This window comes from Mustela nigripes, chromosome 12 (assembly GCF_022355385.1).
Source record: "Mustela nigripes isolate SB6536 chromosome 12, MUSNIG.SB6536, whole genome shotgun sequence".
Lineage (NCBI taxonomy): Eukaryota > Metazoa > Chordata > Mammalia > Carnivora > Mustelidae > Mustela > Mustela nigripes.
Window position 1 is genome coordinate 30,449,816 of NC_081568.1, and position 16,613 is coordinate 30,466,428.

At 40.9% G+C, this 16,613-nt stretch overlaps 2 protein-coding genes across 10 annotated transcripts in view; one reads left to right on the top strand and one right to left on the bottom strand.

The window, feature by feature from the left end:
- Positions 1–12,425, top strand: part of OSMR (oncostatin M receptor) — a 54,970-nt gene extending 42,545 nt beyond the window's left edge. For 4 of the 5 annotated variants that reach the window (XM_059417029.1, XM_059417026.1, XM_059417028.1 and 1 more), the window contains 6 exons: positions 1,068–1,172; positions 2,541–2,714; positions 3,467–3,634; positions 6,260–6,341; positions 6,827–6,899; positions 7,255–9,471. In XM_059417029.1, the coding sequence (XP_059273012.1) occupies positions 1,068–1,172; positions 2,541–2,714; positions 3,467–3,634; positions 6,260–6,341; positions 6,827–6,899; positions 7,255–7,809 (1,157 nt within the window). In that variant the 3' untranslated portion in view covers positions 7,810–9,471. Of the gene's footprint in view, positions 1–1,067; positions 1,173–2,540; positions 2,715–3,466; positions 3,635–6,259; positions 6,342–6,826; positions 6,900–7,254; positions 9,472–11,584 lie in introns of those variants that run through there. The other variant, XM_059417031.1, reaches the window with a different exon arrangement.
- RICTOR (RPTOR independent companion of MTOR complex 2) overlaps positions 11,983–16,613 on the bottom strand; it is a 129,400-nt gene continuing 124,769 nt past the window's right edge. For all 5 annotated transcript variants that reach the window (XM_059417025.1, XM_059417022.1, XM_059417023.1 and 2 more), the window contains one exon: positions 11,983–16,489. In XM_059417025.1, coding sequence (XP_059273008.1) covers positions 16,415–16,489 — 75 coding nt within the window. In that variant the 3' untranslated portion in view covers positions 11,983–16,414. The remainder of the gene's footprint in view (positions 16,490–16,613) is intronic.

The following is a 16,613-nucleotide window of genomic DNA, read 5'->3' on the forward strand; positions in this document are numbered from 1 at the left end:
GCACGTTGCCATCTTTTTCCATCCGCCTCGGAGCAAGTTCAACTAGGACCTCTGGACCATCTCTCAGCTAGTTGGTGCTAAACTAGTCATTTTGAGATGACAAATCCAGCATGGGTGCTCAGAGCTCAGATTTTACAACGATGTAGCCTAAGATTTGGCCTTTTACACAGATAATCTGGACCTAAGGCTGGGATAGGTTTTCATGATTTATATGAACTCACGCCTCGAAATCAGTGGTCTCAAATGAATGGCAAAGGGACATTATAACCCTGCCTTTCTAGAGAGCTTTTACAAAAGCAAAGAAATGTAGGGTTTGGGGAAGGACACAGAGTTGTAGGAGTCAATCGTCAGCTCCTTCACTTTCAGTGGAAAATGTAGAACTTGACGGCCTACCTTCCACATTGGAGTTGTAATTTCAAGATTGCCAGTTTAGCAATCAAAGAAGCCTGGGTTCGTGCCTGCATGGTGGGATCAGCAGCGCCATCTGCTGGGCTCAAGATACAGATGTGGGCCTTGTCAGCGTCCAGAGCGTGCCAGAGGCCAGGGAGGACATTCAGTTGCTGCTGGGGAATGAGGAAGTGAGGCTGCCCTTGGCTTGAGCAGGGCGGCGGCAGCGTGGCTGGTGTTGAAGGTGAACTGCAGAGCTGCAGGTGTGCGGGCAAAGTGAGGAGGTGCCGGCAAAGCCTTCCAGATGCTCAGCTTTCACGGGGGCAAGAGAAGACAAGTCTTCCTGGGGGGACTTGGAGTCAGTCACAAGAGACTTAAAAATGGTTTTCTGTGTCTGGTTGAATTCCGCACCCCTTCTGCATTGAATTTCATGCACGCGGACTAGAGGGCGTTGAAGAGCTCTTGTTGGAGAGGTCAGTGTAGAGGACAGGCCCTGCAGGCTTCGCGGGACCCAGTAGAGGACTCCAAGGCCAAGGGAAACAGGGAAGATGGTGGAGGTGCAGTGCAGGAATTCTAAGGAGGAAATTTAGGAGCCAAGTCATTTTTCATTCTCTTCCTTTTCAGAAACGAAGAGACTGTCACTCTGTGTTACTGACAATCTGCTGACCTTTCTTCTCTAGATGCTTTCAGACCGGGGGTTCGATACAACTTCAGAATTTATGGAATTTCTACAGAACGGGTTCCCTATTTATTAGCGAGAAAAACAGGATACTCCCAGGAACTGGGTAAGTTGACAGTGTGTAATGTGTCTGTGGGCACACTTGTTCAAAACGATCCAGAGAGCCCAGCCATGAGTTTAGGAATATTTCAACACCTTTCCTAATTTTCAGTGTGTCATTTATTCTGTTAATTCGGTCTTAACATTATGAATCATAAACTATAAACCATTTTCATTAAAGACCATTTATAAAATATTACACAAAAGAAGAAAACAAACTCATTGCTAATTTTACCATCCAAACACAAATATCCAGTTAATATTTGATAATATCCAGTTAATATTTGATGTATATCCAGGTATTGCTTTCTCTGTACAGATACATATTTTTAAATAAAAATGGGATCTTACTCCATGCAGTTTTTTTACTCCTGTCACTCAGTATTATCTAACTACATCATTGCAAAGTGTTCAGTTGTTTGCATTTGTCAAACCACCCGTTGGTAGACATGTAGGATGGTTACAGTGTTTTTCAACAAGAAACTGTAAAATTCATCTGCAGGTGTCTTTCCGTGTGCAATGCTCAGTCCCTTTTCTCCCTAGCCCAGTCTCTTATGACCTCTGAGTCCCCATCATTTTAGCAGTATCTTTTCATTCATATCTACAATAATGGTTTTTAAATGAAGTCTTAGAATACTTGAGTCAAAGGCTTAACTTTAGTTTCTTTTCTTTTATAATTTTCAAGAATTTTGACACATATTGCAAAATCACCCCCTAGAAATTTCACTGTGATTCCACCAGCAATGGAAAGCAATTTGATGCCGCTGAAATCTGGGCACCCAGGACCTCCCCTGCCTTGCACTCATCGGCTCACGTCTCCCACAGCTCCGTTTGTGGGAGCCGTCTGGGGCGTGCCGCGCAGGTGTGTTGCTGGTGCACGTGTCTCTGTGCACCGATGTGTGTGGGAAACAGGCCCAGGAGGCTTTCAGAATGAGCCCTCGCTCGGAGTATTTCAGTGACACTTGGATGGCGTGGCATTGTCACCTGGGGACTAGAGCTCCTCAGATGCCCCCATCAGCCCGTTCTCTGGCAGGGTCTTCTGTCAAACGTTATTTAGAATTCAAGAGCACCGTGAAGTCTAAGACACCCTTTATTCTCTTTCCTACTGTGTGACCTCGTGCAAGCTGGTGAGTGTCTCCGGCTGTCCCTTTCTTCACCCATGAAAGGCCAGGCTTGGATAGGAAGATGGCTCAACTCCTCCCAGCCCTCACAAACCGTGTCAAGGCATGAATCCCCTAGAGAAAGAGAGAAAACCCCTGAACTTGGCAGAAGGGCCCTCAGCCTCCAGACTTGGCTGCGGCTCGACTTTTAGTTTATGTGTGTGCTCGCAGAATATTTCCAGTGATGACTTTCTTACCCCAACTTCCTTTTCTAGCTCCTTCAGACAACCCTCAAGTGGTTATGACTAACCTGACCTCCCACTCCTTCACTCTGAGTTGGAAGAATTACTCCACTGAATCCCAAACCAGTTTTATACAAGGGTACCACGTCTACCTGAAATCCAAGGCTGGGCGGTGCCACTCAGGATCTGAGAAGGCAGTTCTTTCAGGTGACATTTTTGGTTTGTTTACTCTTTCAAGACCTCACTCTGCAAGGCCATTTGAAAGGTGGCCAGGGGCGTCTGGGTGGCTCAGTCGGTCAAGTGTCTGCCTTCAGCTCAGGTCATGATCCCAGGGTCCTGGGATGGAGCCCTGCGTCGGGCTCCCTGCTCAGCGTGGAACCTGCTTCTCCCTCTCCCTTGCTTATACTTTGTCAAATGAGTAAAATCTTTAATAATTTAAAAAAAAAAAAAAAAGGAAGGTGGCCATGTGTGACCGTGGCCAGGCTGAACCCTCTTCTTGCATGCTTCTTGCATGGTCCAAGGTGCTCTTAACAGATTAGTGGGCAAGAGGGCAGGGGTCAGTATTGTAACTGACTCAAAACAAAGTGCCTGGTATTTTTGACTCATTTGAGTACCATCAGCTCCTTAACCTGCCAATGATGAAACTTTCTTGCTAACTCCCTTTTCTTTTTTTTTCCTTTAACCTTGTTAAGGTTATTACAATGTATTTTTAAGTCTCAAGCTCTTACTGTGTCTGGAAGATTCGTGTGCTCTTTCTGGATCGCCAGCACCCCTTGTCTCCTTTGCTTTGCTTGCCAGCTCCTAAATATTTTACCAGCGACCCAGAGTGATGGACTCAGGCTTCAGTTCTTGATTGGCGTAGGATGCTGACGGTGTCGAGTCAACAAGAGTATTGGTGCCCAGCCCTGTCACAGGATCGCTAATAATTATTTTTCCCGATTTTTTTTTTTTAATTACAGATGATGTAGTGTGTTGCAAATACAAAATTGACAACCCAGAACAAAAGACATTTGTCGTGGAAAACCTACAGCCGGAATCCTTCTATGAGTTTTTGGTCACCCCGTACACCAGTGTTGGCGAGGGCCCCCATGATGCTTTCGCAAAGGTCACAACTCCTGATGAATACTGTGAGTTTTCCCGAATCAACTCTTCCCTTCGGTGTTGCTGGGAAGCTAACAGATAACATGCACACAGACATTGGCTTTGTTGAGATTAGGAGTTTTTAAATTTTCTGTCTCTCGCTCTCTAGATGAGATTCTCTTTCAGAAAACAATGTACATAACCCCACTATATTAACCAGAAAACCGTGGGGCCAGTCTGACTGTCACGACCTGGAACCTTCCTCTGGCCTGTCTCGGTGGCCCTGAGGCAGTCCCTGGAACTCAGTCCCAACATGGTTTGAAAATCCCACAAGGCATGGTTTCGTGTCCAGTTCGGAAGAGCCCCAGACCTTCTGTCTGGAGGAGGGTGGGTGTTTTCTGCAGCCGGCCTTCTGGCTGGTTTCCCTCAATGGTGAGCCAGCTGCTTCCTGACTTGGCCTTTTTGGGGGCAGTTGAGAGAGGTAGGGTGGGTTGTTGGCTGCAGATCGGGCAGAGGCAAGAAGTGTTCCTTCAGGAGCCTGGTGTTTGCTGATGGGGGTGGGTGGTGTTGTGAGATAAAGAGATCCGTTTTTCAAAATGCATGTGTTTTGGAAGGAGAAACAAGAGGGAGGGGAGAACAGCAGGACCCCGTTGCCAGGAAAGGCAGACCTCAGGCCACCAGGAAGGTGGTGTGGGAAGAAGGGGAGAAGCGCGTATCCCATACTGGATGGTGGAAGACGCTCCTCCCCGAGGAACAGACCGACTGAGAGTCTGCCTGCAGGGACCCGCGGTCCTTGGGCCTCGTGCAGGGTCCCTTTGCCGGCAGCGGAGCTGTAGGGACAGGATGGCCGCGGCAGGGAGAGCTGCTGTCCGGGCGCTGTCCAGCGCTGAAGACACCTGCGACTCTGCCGGCCCGCGGGGGCCCTCCATGCTGCTCAGGCCTCAGGTTTCCAAGGCCAAGGTCAGAACTCTCAGAGTCAGATTAAGATTCCAATCAACGATTTCCATTATTTGAGCATTCTTGCTGTTTGAGGGTACATTTTAAAATTTTAAATTTATTTCTAGGCTATTTTTATTCCAGCTTTGGTATTCCTTTTAGGTGGTAGGTGTGTGTGTGTGTGCGCGTGAGAGAGAGAGAGAGAGAGAGAGAGAGAGAAACAACACAAATAATTATTTTTCCCTCAAGTATGTTTTCTAGCTTTCATTTATCTCCCTCACTCATGCTAAACCTCCCTTAGCCTTCGCTGCGACTCTCTATTGATGATATCGGTTATTACTAAAGAAGCAGCAATTATGCAGCAACGACAGCGACACTCCGCAGTCACACTAAGAATGGGGGCGAATCTCACAAATGCCACGCCACGTGATGCGACGGAAGCCAGACCCGACCCCTGCTGCAGGGTGTCCTGACACAAAGAGGCAAACGCCGTTTGTGTTCTTAGCGGACAAGACAGAGGTTACCTTGGGAGGGGACCCTGGTTGGATGCGGACCCCAGGCCGGCTCTCCGGGGAGCCGAGCATGGTCTTTCTCTTGACCGGGATGCTGGTCCCATGACTATTTTCAGATTGTGAGATTCCTCGAGCTTACTTTGTGAGCACTTTTCTGAATGCAAGGATTCCATTTCAATAGCAGTTTAGCAAAAACGGCCCGAAACTTGGAAGCTATCATGGTTAGGCCCCCAGGCTTGTTCTCAAAAAAGTTTTAAGTCCATAACTTAGCTACATCTTAAAACCAATTATAATTGTCAAAAGTATGGATCTGAGAGCAAACTCTTCTCTAGTGGGGTCATGAGGAGGGTTTCCTTCCCCTCCCCGCTGCCGTAACCGAGAGCCAGGTGCTAGCGGCTTGCTTTGCGTCCTGTTCCCTTCAGACAGGAGCTGTGCTTGCCTCCAGACCCCCATGCTGCCCCATCGCACTGGGTCGGGCATCTCCCCAGGCCTGCCCTCCCTGACAGAATGCCGGCATTATCCACCCCATCCCCATCCCCAAATCAAACCCCTGTGCAGGGGCACTTAAAGCAGGTACTAGGATTACAACTACTACCAGCCCATTGGCCAAACACAGTCATTCTGCTGAGCCCCCAGTGAGGGGCAGAGAAGTACACTCCGCCCACCAGGAAGCTTTGGCAAAGGCAGGGAGTATAATTCTAATAGGAGGAAGGAGTGAAGAATTAGAAGTAGTGATCCAATTTGTCAGAAGAGAAAACGAGGGGTACCCGGGTAGCTCAGTCCATTAAGCATCTGCTTTTGGCTCAGGTCATGATCCCAGGGTCCTGGGTTCCAGGCCCACATCAGGCTCCTGGCTCAGCAGGAAGCCTGCTTCTCCCTCTCCCTCTTCCTCTCCCCCGCCCCCACTCATGCTCTTACTCTTTCTCTCTCCCTGAGACCCTCCTTCCTGCTTGTGCTCTTGGTTGTGCTCTCTCAAATGAATAAACTTAAAAATCTGGAAAAAAATAAAAGAGGGAACGAATCCAAGTCACAAGGTGCTGACAGCAGATGTTCCCTGTGTTGGTTGGTTGATAGAACCCCCACCCCAACAGCCAGAAATCAGACTGAATCTAGCATGAATAGATTTTTGAAGAATAACTGAAATTATTTCAATTTTAACTTACTTTTGTTCCTTTGAGGAGGGAAAACTACTTGTTAAAAACACCATTTTGTTTTTTTCTCCAGCCCCTACACTGATACGTATCCTACTCCCTACGGTTTTCTGCATTTTGCTCATCATGATCACGTGCTACTTGAAAAGTCAGTGGTAAGTGTGTGGGGGAAGAACTTATCCAAGAAGTCAGAGGAAAAAAAAATCTAGAAACCTAGAAAGGAGTTTCAGAAGCTTGAAATCATATTAAGTAATGAGAGGTGCTGAAAAAGCAAAGGACAGAGACTTAGATGAAAATATGAAAATTTTAAAACACTCTTGCTTTCCAGTTCGATACGTAAGGAAGATGATAGCCATCTGAAAAGACTGCAGAGCCTGTTCAATAACATAGCTAAAACTGGTACTGCACACCTACTTGGCAATATTCTAAGTGCTTTACACACAGCTCATTCAGTCCTCACACCACCACTGTGAGCAGGAGAATTACCTCCATTGAATCAATGAGTAGATGTGAGCATAGCCTGCCCAAGGTCACATAGTTAAATGACAGAGCCAGGTTTGGAACCCAGGACTCTGGCTCCAGAGTTCTCTTAACTAGTCACTAACTGTAAAATTTAGTCCAATTTTTCACTGTTTTCTAGGATGAAGGAGAAGTGTTATCCCGACATTCCAGATCCTTACAAGAGCAGTGTTCTGTCATTAATAAAATCCAAGGTAAATGGTGGGAAATTATATGTGTGCCATATATCTATTAAAGACCAATTTAGGGTTGGGACTGTAGTCATACTTTTCTAGACCTCCTCAGGAAGATATAACAAAGCAACAGCCACCTTGGCTCCCGTAGCCATGAAGTGGGTGAATGGAACTTTGAGATTTCTTCCATTGGGAAAATCCTTTGGTTTGCAACACCACCTCCAGTTAACCTGTGGCTAGGATGAAACACACACACACAGAACTGAAGATCTGAGTGCATTTCACATACTTTATATACTCAGACACACACACACACACACACACACACACACACACACACACAATTTCATACTCGCATGTTTTTTGTTTGTTCCAGGAGAATCCTCACCTAACAATAATGAATATCAAGGACTGTGTTCCTGACTCTATTGAAGTTCTAAACAAGCAGGAAGGCACTAGGAAGTCACTCACGGAAACTGAGTCTACCAAGCCCACCTACCTTTACCTCCTTCCAACAGAGAAGAGATACTCCAGCCCTGGACCCTGCATCTGTTTTGAGAACTTTACCTATAATCAGGCAGCTTCTGACTCTGCTTCTTGTGGCCATGTCCCAGTACCCCCTAAAGCCCCACCAAGTCAGCTGGGACTGTTGACATCACCTGAAAATTTACTAAAGGCACTAGAAAAAAACTACATGAACTCCCTGGGAGAAATTCCAGCTGGAGAAACTAGTCTAAATTATGTGTCCCAATTGGCTTCACCCATGTCTGGAGACATGTCCAATCTCCCCACAAATCCACCAGAGCCAGCACTCTGTTCAGAATATAAAATGCAGATGGCCATACCCTTGGGTCTTGCCTCTCCTCCCTCGAGTGGGAGTAGCAGCCTCTCTTCCATTACCCTTTTAGATGAAGGTGAACACTACCACTGATCAGTATACCCATTTCATGCCTTTATGCTATAGACGCAAAAAAGGAGCATCGCCAGCACCATTCCATCACCCGATGCCTCGGCACCTATTTCCAGTGAGCAGTCACAGTTGGCACATGAGACCACTATAGTCTGGCTTGGTTTCAAAGGTCAGAAACTATGGAACTTAACATCTCTCCTTGGAGCAGGCTTGCCGTAGAAATGGTGGGATCATGGGAATAGGCTTATCTTGCTGCTGTGTGTTTCAGGCTCACCTTTGGAAGAGCAGACCTGGCACTTGGCACGGGGATAGACCCTGCCCACTCAGTATTGGACAGGGTGGCTATGGTTGCGGAAGTTCAGTTTTTAGAAAGGAAATATTTCCATTAAGTTTTATCCCATGTCCAGTATCTTAAGGGTAAAGAAACTAGATTTAAGGTTTTCGCGAAGGCCACAGAAGATTCGTTACTAGACCATAAAATGCCCAGATTAATTTATTCTGGGTGTGTTTACTAAGAGAGTCACAGATGTTTGAGAATAAAACAGATTTGACACTTGCCTTTGAGAACAATTTGTAGTTCATTGATGGCAGTAAAATGAACTCTTCTGGGCCCATAGACCTTATCTGAAAGGTAAGAAATGTGAATATAAACTAAGATCCCCACAACTGCCTTCCCATTTAGCTTACTACAGTTAAAGAATGGGATTGGCAAGGAACTTAGTGTCGAGACAACAGCACTCCTACTTGGTAGACATCAGTCTTTGGCCATAATTTTTGACAACTACCTCAGAAATGAAAAAAGAAAATGTTATTATTAATTCCATTCACATTTTATGGTTACTTTTTTTTTTTTTTTTTTTAAAGAACTACTATATATAAGGACCTGTTTTCATTTAGTACCCTTTGGTCCTTGCAATTGTCTGGGTCAGGAAAACACCCTGTCTCATTTATATTCCTATTATGCTAACAGTGAATAAACAGAAATGTCATTTTTGGGCATGGTTTCGACAGAATTGTGAAAAGCTATATAGAGTGGGAAGTTCTGTATTCACTCAGCAGCAGCTTTGTCTCCTTGAATCAATATATACAAACGCACCAGATGCTGAACAGGTGTTCGGTATGTGCCCATTCCTTTCTCTTCCTTCTACCCATCAATGCTTCCTGTTTATTGATCACATTTCTAAGCAAGCATGATCAGGAGTTCCTTGTTTGCTGTGGTGGAAATGACACCATCTAGACCTCTGGCACCAAATGCCCTGCAGTGTGTCATCAACACAACACAACCAAAAGTGAGAGCAAAAGATCCCCATCTGCAAGGGAGGTGACTGCCAACTGGCCCAAATATACCAGCACAAACCAGGGCTTCTGTTCAGGCTTTTCAACTTTTTTCTTTTGTAGAGCTAAACCTTTTGTTGGAAAAGTTGGTTATGTACTACTAACACAGTACAAACGACTATCTCCATTAGTCTGATAGTTTCGAGATGACTTTGGGGGCCAGTATTGTCATCATTTAGCCTCTTTATTTCTTTCTCATGGTTAACAATTACAAAAGAAATGTCAATGGCAGTGAAGACTGATTTGTAAATAGTATCATTCATAAAGATTTTCTTTTAAAAATAACCCATGAAAGCTTGAAGTCATTTTTGTCACAAAAAGTCTTAATTAAAATAGTTCCCCACTGCATTTTGTATTTTCTCTACCTCAACGAAATAAGAATCTAACAGTAAATGTAGTTAATAAATCACCTTGTGAGCTTACTAAGAATGTACATTTCTGGGTACCACTCCACACCTCCTCATCAGAATCTCTATGGTATGAGGCATGAAGTCTATATATTTCATCAGCTTCCTCCCAGGCATTTGGGGACACACTCAACTTTGAGACGCACTGTCCTAAGTCAAATCATAACTTTCTGAAATAAAAGCAACACACCAACAGGAAATGCTGGGCTGTGTAACTTTATGCTTACAGTATTACCGTGACTACACTTCTGGCTATATACATCCCTCTCCCATGCCCATCACATCAAATACATTCATATTTAAAACCTTCATGTCAATACTATGTGCCTTAAAGTATTGCTTTAAGAAGTGTTCTTCAGAAACTCTGAAATTTGTATTCATGTCAGTAAAATCAGGATTAAAAAATACTCCTGGAAAATTTGAAATGACACAAAAGTATAGTTTAATAAACCCTTATATATATCATCAGCTCCAACAGCTACTAACCCATGGCTGTTTTAGCCCATCCAGATCCTTTTTCATGAAACTCTGCCTCCTGACAGTATTTGGAAGCAAATCATACAATTTCACCTGCAAATATTTGTGTTTCTCTAAGCTCTATTTTTCCTAATATAACCATAATATACCTTAAAAATTTTTTTTACCTAGGGTCACCTAAGTGTCCAACCCTTGATTTTAGGTCAGGTCTCAATCTCAGCGTCATGAGTTTAAGCCCCACCTTGGGCTCCACGCTGGGCATGAAGCCTACTTAAAAACAAACAAACAAAACAAAGTACCTAAAGCCAAATTAGTAATAGCTCTTTAAAAATATCAAGGTATTTTGATGGTGTGCAGGACTGGCATTAATGACCTATAAATATCACATCAACCTGGAGAGTGGTCCTCAGCTGCGTGGGTACCGTGATCACTCAGAGCAGGGACTTAGCCACACGGCAGAACCACGCACTTGCCAAAGGAGCTTGCTTGCATTCTAGCATCTACCTGACTCAATGTTGATTCTAGCAAAACGGATTCTCCACTAGAATGTGTATTTATTGGGAAAATCAAGTTGAATTTGACAACTAGTATTTCTTCTAAGAGCTCTGTCAAAAGAAAACTGGCTTTCATATCAAAGAATCTACAAAACATATTTAACATTTCCCATTAAGTAGAACTTTAGAAACCCCTGAAGAGACACAACAGGAGAAAAACCCTTCTGAATTAGTAGTTAAAAGATTTACAACACAGTAACTAAATATATTCAATTTAAAGTACCAAGGAAATGCAGTTGACTTTATCCTCTAGGATAAGCATTAAAGAGACCAAAGTTTTAGTGTATTTTGCTTTTTTTGAAATCAACACAAAAGTACTTGTTATGATCTCAATGACGGTCCCCCTCAATGTATGATGAAATCCTAGCCCCCCAAAATGACGGGTATTAGGAGATGGGGCCTTTGGAAGGTAATTAGGTCACAGGGCTGGAGGGAGCCCTCATGTACTTGGGATTAATGCTCTTGGGATACCCTGCAAGGCTCCTATTCCTTCTGTCATGTAGGGACACAACAAGCACTCTGGAAGAGGTCCCTCAATCAACTGTGCTAGCCCTCTGGCCTCAGACTTCCAGCCTCCAGAATGGCAGAAACAGATTTCTGTTGTTTGTAAACTACCCAGGCTGTGGTGGTGTTATAGCAGCCTGAATGGACTAAGACGATACTTTATTTTTGAGAACTTTTATGTACCAGAGAATCGGGTTTTTTCAAATGAAACAAACTTTCTGAAGTTTAGGTCCACATTTTCCAAAGATCAGCTGTCTAATGATTATTAAGTCTGCTTTTAGTTTATTTTGGGGCCAACTCTGTTTTTGTTGACCAACAAACATACACAGAAGGTGATGGGAAAATGATATACAGAAATGTGCCTAAAGACCAATCTATCCAAACAAATCTATTTCTGAAAGTGAGATATATATTTTACCACATTTAGACAACTGTAAACTAGCTTTGACCTGGCTTTGACACTGAATTTTATTTTCCAGCCTTGGTAATTTCCCTCGTGGTATTCTCTTTTGCCACTAGGTGGCTGTACTGATAGCCCATCTGATCAAGACAGTTTCTGCCTGAGAAATCAAGTACCTTCCACAGAAACGTCACCATCATACTCATCGTCTTTATTGTATATTATTTCCTCAAAAAATTCAGAACTATTCTGGCTAAAGATAGATCCATTTTTTCAAACACTCCATAATGATTTCAAGTTAAAAATAAAACCTGTAAAGTTATTTGTTTGATTAGATTATGAAGAATGTTTAAGTGTAGATCTCTCAAAACATCTGGATGAGCCACTAATGTATTACTGAACTAGACTCTTATCTTTGGTACCTAAAAATCATTTTTACTGGGAGTCACATGTGTCAGCCTCTATGGTACATAATTAAATCAACAGCGATTGTTTAAAACTTCAAACAGAACACAAGTTTTAAGAATTTTAAGTACATTTTATTAACAATGTATCCCTTTGATAAGACTATGCTTCAGGAGGCTTTTAATGCCCTTGACATAAACTGTACACATTATACAAAAACAAGAAAACCACACACACAAAAAAAATCAAGGTGAGCAAAACCATTTGGGGACAAACCTTCTTTAAATTATACAGAACTCAATGAAATATTCTTACGGAAAATATATAAATACTTTTTCTTCTATGTTACAGTTATACAATATAAATCAGATTTCAATGTCTGTTCAGTGACCTACAAACACCAGAACCTCCAAATATGTAGCAGCTTATTACTAAATAAAAAAAGGATATCATGTGGCTAGGGAGCAGTAAGTCTGAGATTTTTTTCACAATCCCTTACCACTTTTCAAAACTAATTTACACCATTTGTTTTACAATGCAGCTTCAGGGTTTCTGTCAGGCCAGTAAAGGAGCATTTTTCAACTATTATCTATGAAAAATTTTCATCTCTCCCCCGCTCTGCCCCAAGACTTTGTATTTTGTGCTAAATCAACCTATTTAGTGGCAAAATTACAAGGTATAGTTTTTGGCATAAATTATATTTTTCAAATTAAATATTTTGTAAAGAAAAACAAGATGTGCAATTATTGCATGCTGTGGCATAGCTATCCACCTACATTATAAAAATACTCCAGTGCGGGGGGAGGGGGGAGCCACATCCTGCATGAGTCATAAAAACCTACTATGAATGAGAAATACTTTGGGAACCTGGAACTTAAAGTAAAAAAAGAATGTTCCTAGAAAGATTCTCACAGATTTCAATATTGTCTGATAAGCACTGCTATCCATTTCACTAGGACACTGTTATAATGATACTCTCACTGTAGTGATACTCTTGAAATTAAGCTTGTGATAATGGATTTCCTGAATGGGGAGCCAAGGGAGACCTTTCCCAACTTACATTTTGGAAAACCTGAAATGTTCTTTTATTTCATCAGTTCTTCTCATAAAACTCTGTTAATTCTACCTTTTCTTTTTCCCAAGTTTAATGGACTGTGAATTTTAGACAACACTGGAAGCATAAAACAAAAGGGGGAAAACCTTAACTCCAAAGGACTTTTTCCCAAGGTAGTTTTACAAAGCTAATCTCACACAAAATTAGCACCTCACTCTTACCATGCAAAAACAACTACAGTTATAATTTGGATGACAATTTGATTAGTTTTTATTGCTCAATGATCTGTGCTTTAATGTGGGGATAAAAGGCATCCTCTGAATGGAATGAAAAAAAAAATTTATAAAGAGCAGTAGACAAATCTAAATAAGCATTGAAACCTCACTGTTGAACACTTTAATATGCCCTGAAAAACTCAACTTTAATTATCTCAAGCTCTGGATAAAAGAGCTAAAAAAGCTACCATTTCAAAAGACCTTGTACACATGATGTTAGAATAACTAGTATAAGAATGTATATCCCTCCAAAGAGCCTCTTTTAATGTCGCTGTCTTACAGAATGTACTTATGCTACTAATCTTTATTAGAAAAATTTTTATTAGGGAGACTTACCCCTTCAAATCTACCTAGGCATAAATAGGAAATAAAAGTATAAGAAATTTTAGACCATATTTAATTATTAATACTAATTTCTAATTTCCTTATTATTTACCAGTATTTACTTAGTATGTGAAGCTGAAATCTGTTCTTGAAAAAAAATTTCAATTAGAAATGACAGTTCACTTTACAATTAGATATTCACAGTTTACAACCAGCACAACTGCCCAAATTCCTCCAAATTGTTCAATAATTACCAACAGTACAAATTTATAGGACTAAGATTAATTCTAAAATCTTGAAAAACTACAGTATTGACATTATTTTGGTATTTTATAGTCTGGTAGTATCTATTATTTATAGATGATTTTTTCAATTATTTCTATTACCACTGACACCATTCCTAATCTTTTCTGCTATAATTTAATATTTTTAAACACTAAGTTAATCACTTGGCACTGCATGTGAGCATTTTTCATCATAAAAGTCTACCTTTATACAGATGAGTACTTGAAAACGTATTAGACCTGTCAGTGAAATATGGATAAACCAAATAGCACTATGCATTTAAGTACAGACATTTTTTCTTAGATTACTGATAACCACAAAACTCTTGTCTCTCCAAACTAAGTGCTACAGACAATTATTATAATGTATACATACATGTCTTTCAAGGTAATAGTCAAACTGTTCAGGCTAATAGTAACAGAGACTTCATTTCAAGATGGATGAGTGAAGTGGGGTCCAGGATGGGGACAGTTGTGTGCGTGCGTGCATGTGTGTGTGTGTGACAAAGAATTACTGTTAACTTTTGAGGGATTAAACCACAGATTTTATATTCTATATTAACTGAGGTAGTGTTTAAAATGAATGTCTAAAATATGTCAACCCCATTATGAATAAGATTACTAAATTACCTCCTTTGGAGTTTTTAACCACTATTTGGTCTAGTAACTCTGACATTTGGTTCTCTGGAAGGCATTTTAGTCATCCAAGACCAAAGACCAAGGTGACAGGCAACGTTCTTAATAGTACTGTTAACATTTAAATAAACACTTGGGTTCAGTGATAAATTAAAGTTAAAAAAAAATATTTTATTTTCACTTGGATTTTATGAGAGAAAATCTGAAGAACCACTTTTTAACATAAGCAGCAGCTTACAGCCCTTATCTGCTTTGTTATAAATGTAAGTTGCTACACAGTGCATGTAAGAACAATTCACTGAAGTGCAGTCGAAGAGGTGTTACGAAGTGAGATGAAATGTTTCATCCCAGTTGGAACTTTCAGTGCCAGTAAATTAAAAAGAAACAAAACCAAAACCAAAACAAAAAAAACAACAAACAAACAAACAAAAAAAACAAAAAAAAAAACTATCTCTGTGAGTTACGTTTTCTAGTTCACAGGGTTCTTTACAGAGATCTAAAAGAACAAGCCTGTTATAAAAAGGATCTGTACTATGGGAAAATATTACTCAAAGTACTAGGACTGTGTCAAAGCTGATGTGTTAACTGTAAAAATGGTATAAACAAATGAATTAAAAAAAGGTTCCTAATCAGTCCAGCTGGATTTTTTTCTATTTATATATAGACCTCAAAAAAGATAATCCTTTCATTTACAAGCATTCTACTGGTGATGGCCATGCTATTTTTATATACAAATTTGCATATATGTTTAATTCCTGTAAAGATTTCCAAATATCTTTAAACATATACAAATTAAACACAAATAAACAAAACCTTGCCCTCATCAACTTAATAACTTCACAAATATGATAAAGGCAATGACTGTACTGATAAACTCACCTATCACTGCATTCAGTTTGTGCAAAACAAGAACACTGATAGAAAATAATTAAATTACTGCTGCTTTAAAATTTGGTACTTAAGGCTTTTCACTACAATTTTTAATCATAATTCAAGTTGCATTTATGATTTTTTAAAAAGGAAATATGGCTCTTCTTTTCCCATGGAATGTGTAAACCGAAGGCAAACTTCTCTGTCAAGGGATCCAAAGTGTTACTGCTTTCTTTTGTTTTAGGTCTCAATTAATAGCACTTGTTCAAGTTCCTGTCTCAAATGGTGACATGGGAAGTTGATGAAAAGGAGGAGTCCACTGAAAACATGTGCTGCGTTTACAACTGGGAAATACTTTGAATTATAAAATGACATTCTGATTTGAATCAAGAACTGTAGTGAAAAACCTTAATTGGTTCAAATAACCTATACTAACACACTGCCACAAAACTGAAGAGACAGAAAACAAAACTGTTTGCAAGTCTAGTAACATAAAAATAACTTACAAGTCCTGGGTTGTTGAGGCTCTTCTTTTGCTTTGAGGTTACAAACCTCTGAAGTAGTGTTACAAATATTAAGAAAAATGTGGAAGGGCCGAAGTTCCCCCTCTAATACCAGCAGTTACAGCACACCCCACTGTGGGACAGGGTGTAGCCTCAGAGACACTGATTCCTGGTTTCCAGGAGTTAGTTAACAAACAAGGCATCTTTATATTTATCCTAAAAAAAGAATTCAGAAATAACTGTGTGAAGGGTGCTTCTGGATATCCTATTATTGTTCCACTGTTATTATGCTCTTAAAATGAAAAAATAGAAAACACCTATGTAGGTATTCAGTGCTTGGCTCTTGCATATTATGGAAACTAAAACTCGTAAAACTGTGGTAATTGAGCAATGAACCCCCAGAGGGTTCAACAGAGAAAAGAGGAAGTTGTTTTGGTTAGGGAAGTCTGCGGTTCCAACTGTGCGTGTACCAGTAATGGCTGGAACAGAAGATACTCCTGTCTTTGCTGCCCAGTCAGCCAGCATTTTCTGAGGCTTTTAGGAAATCCACAAATATGAATATATATAGCATTCATCTATATACATCATAACCATGAGGTCAGGATTCAGCAGATGTATCAACTATAGGTTGCTTTGGTGGTGTTGCCAGCACAGCCTCTGCTTCTTCATGCATCTAGGAAAGAAGTGGTGAACTGTGAATGACCTTCTAGTGTTATTGACAGATGGAATCTCTCTCTTAACCCCAAACACAGAATTATTCTTGAAAGTTAAATTTCAGAAATACAAATCTTACTTAC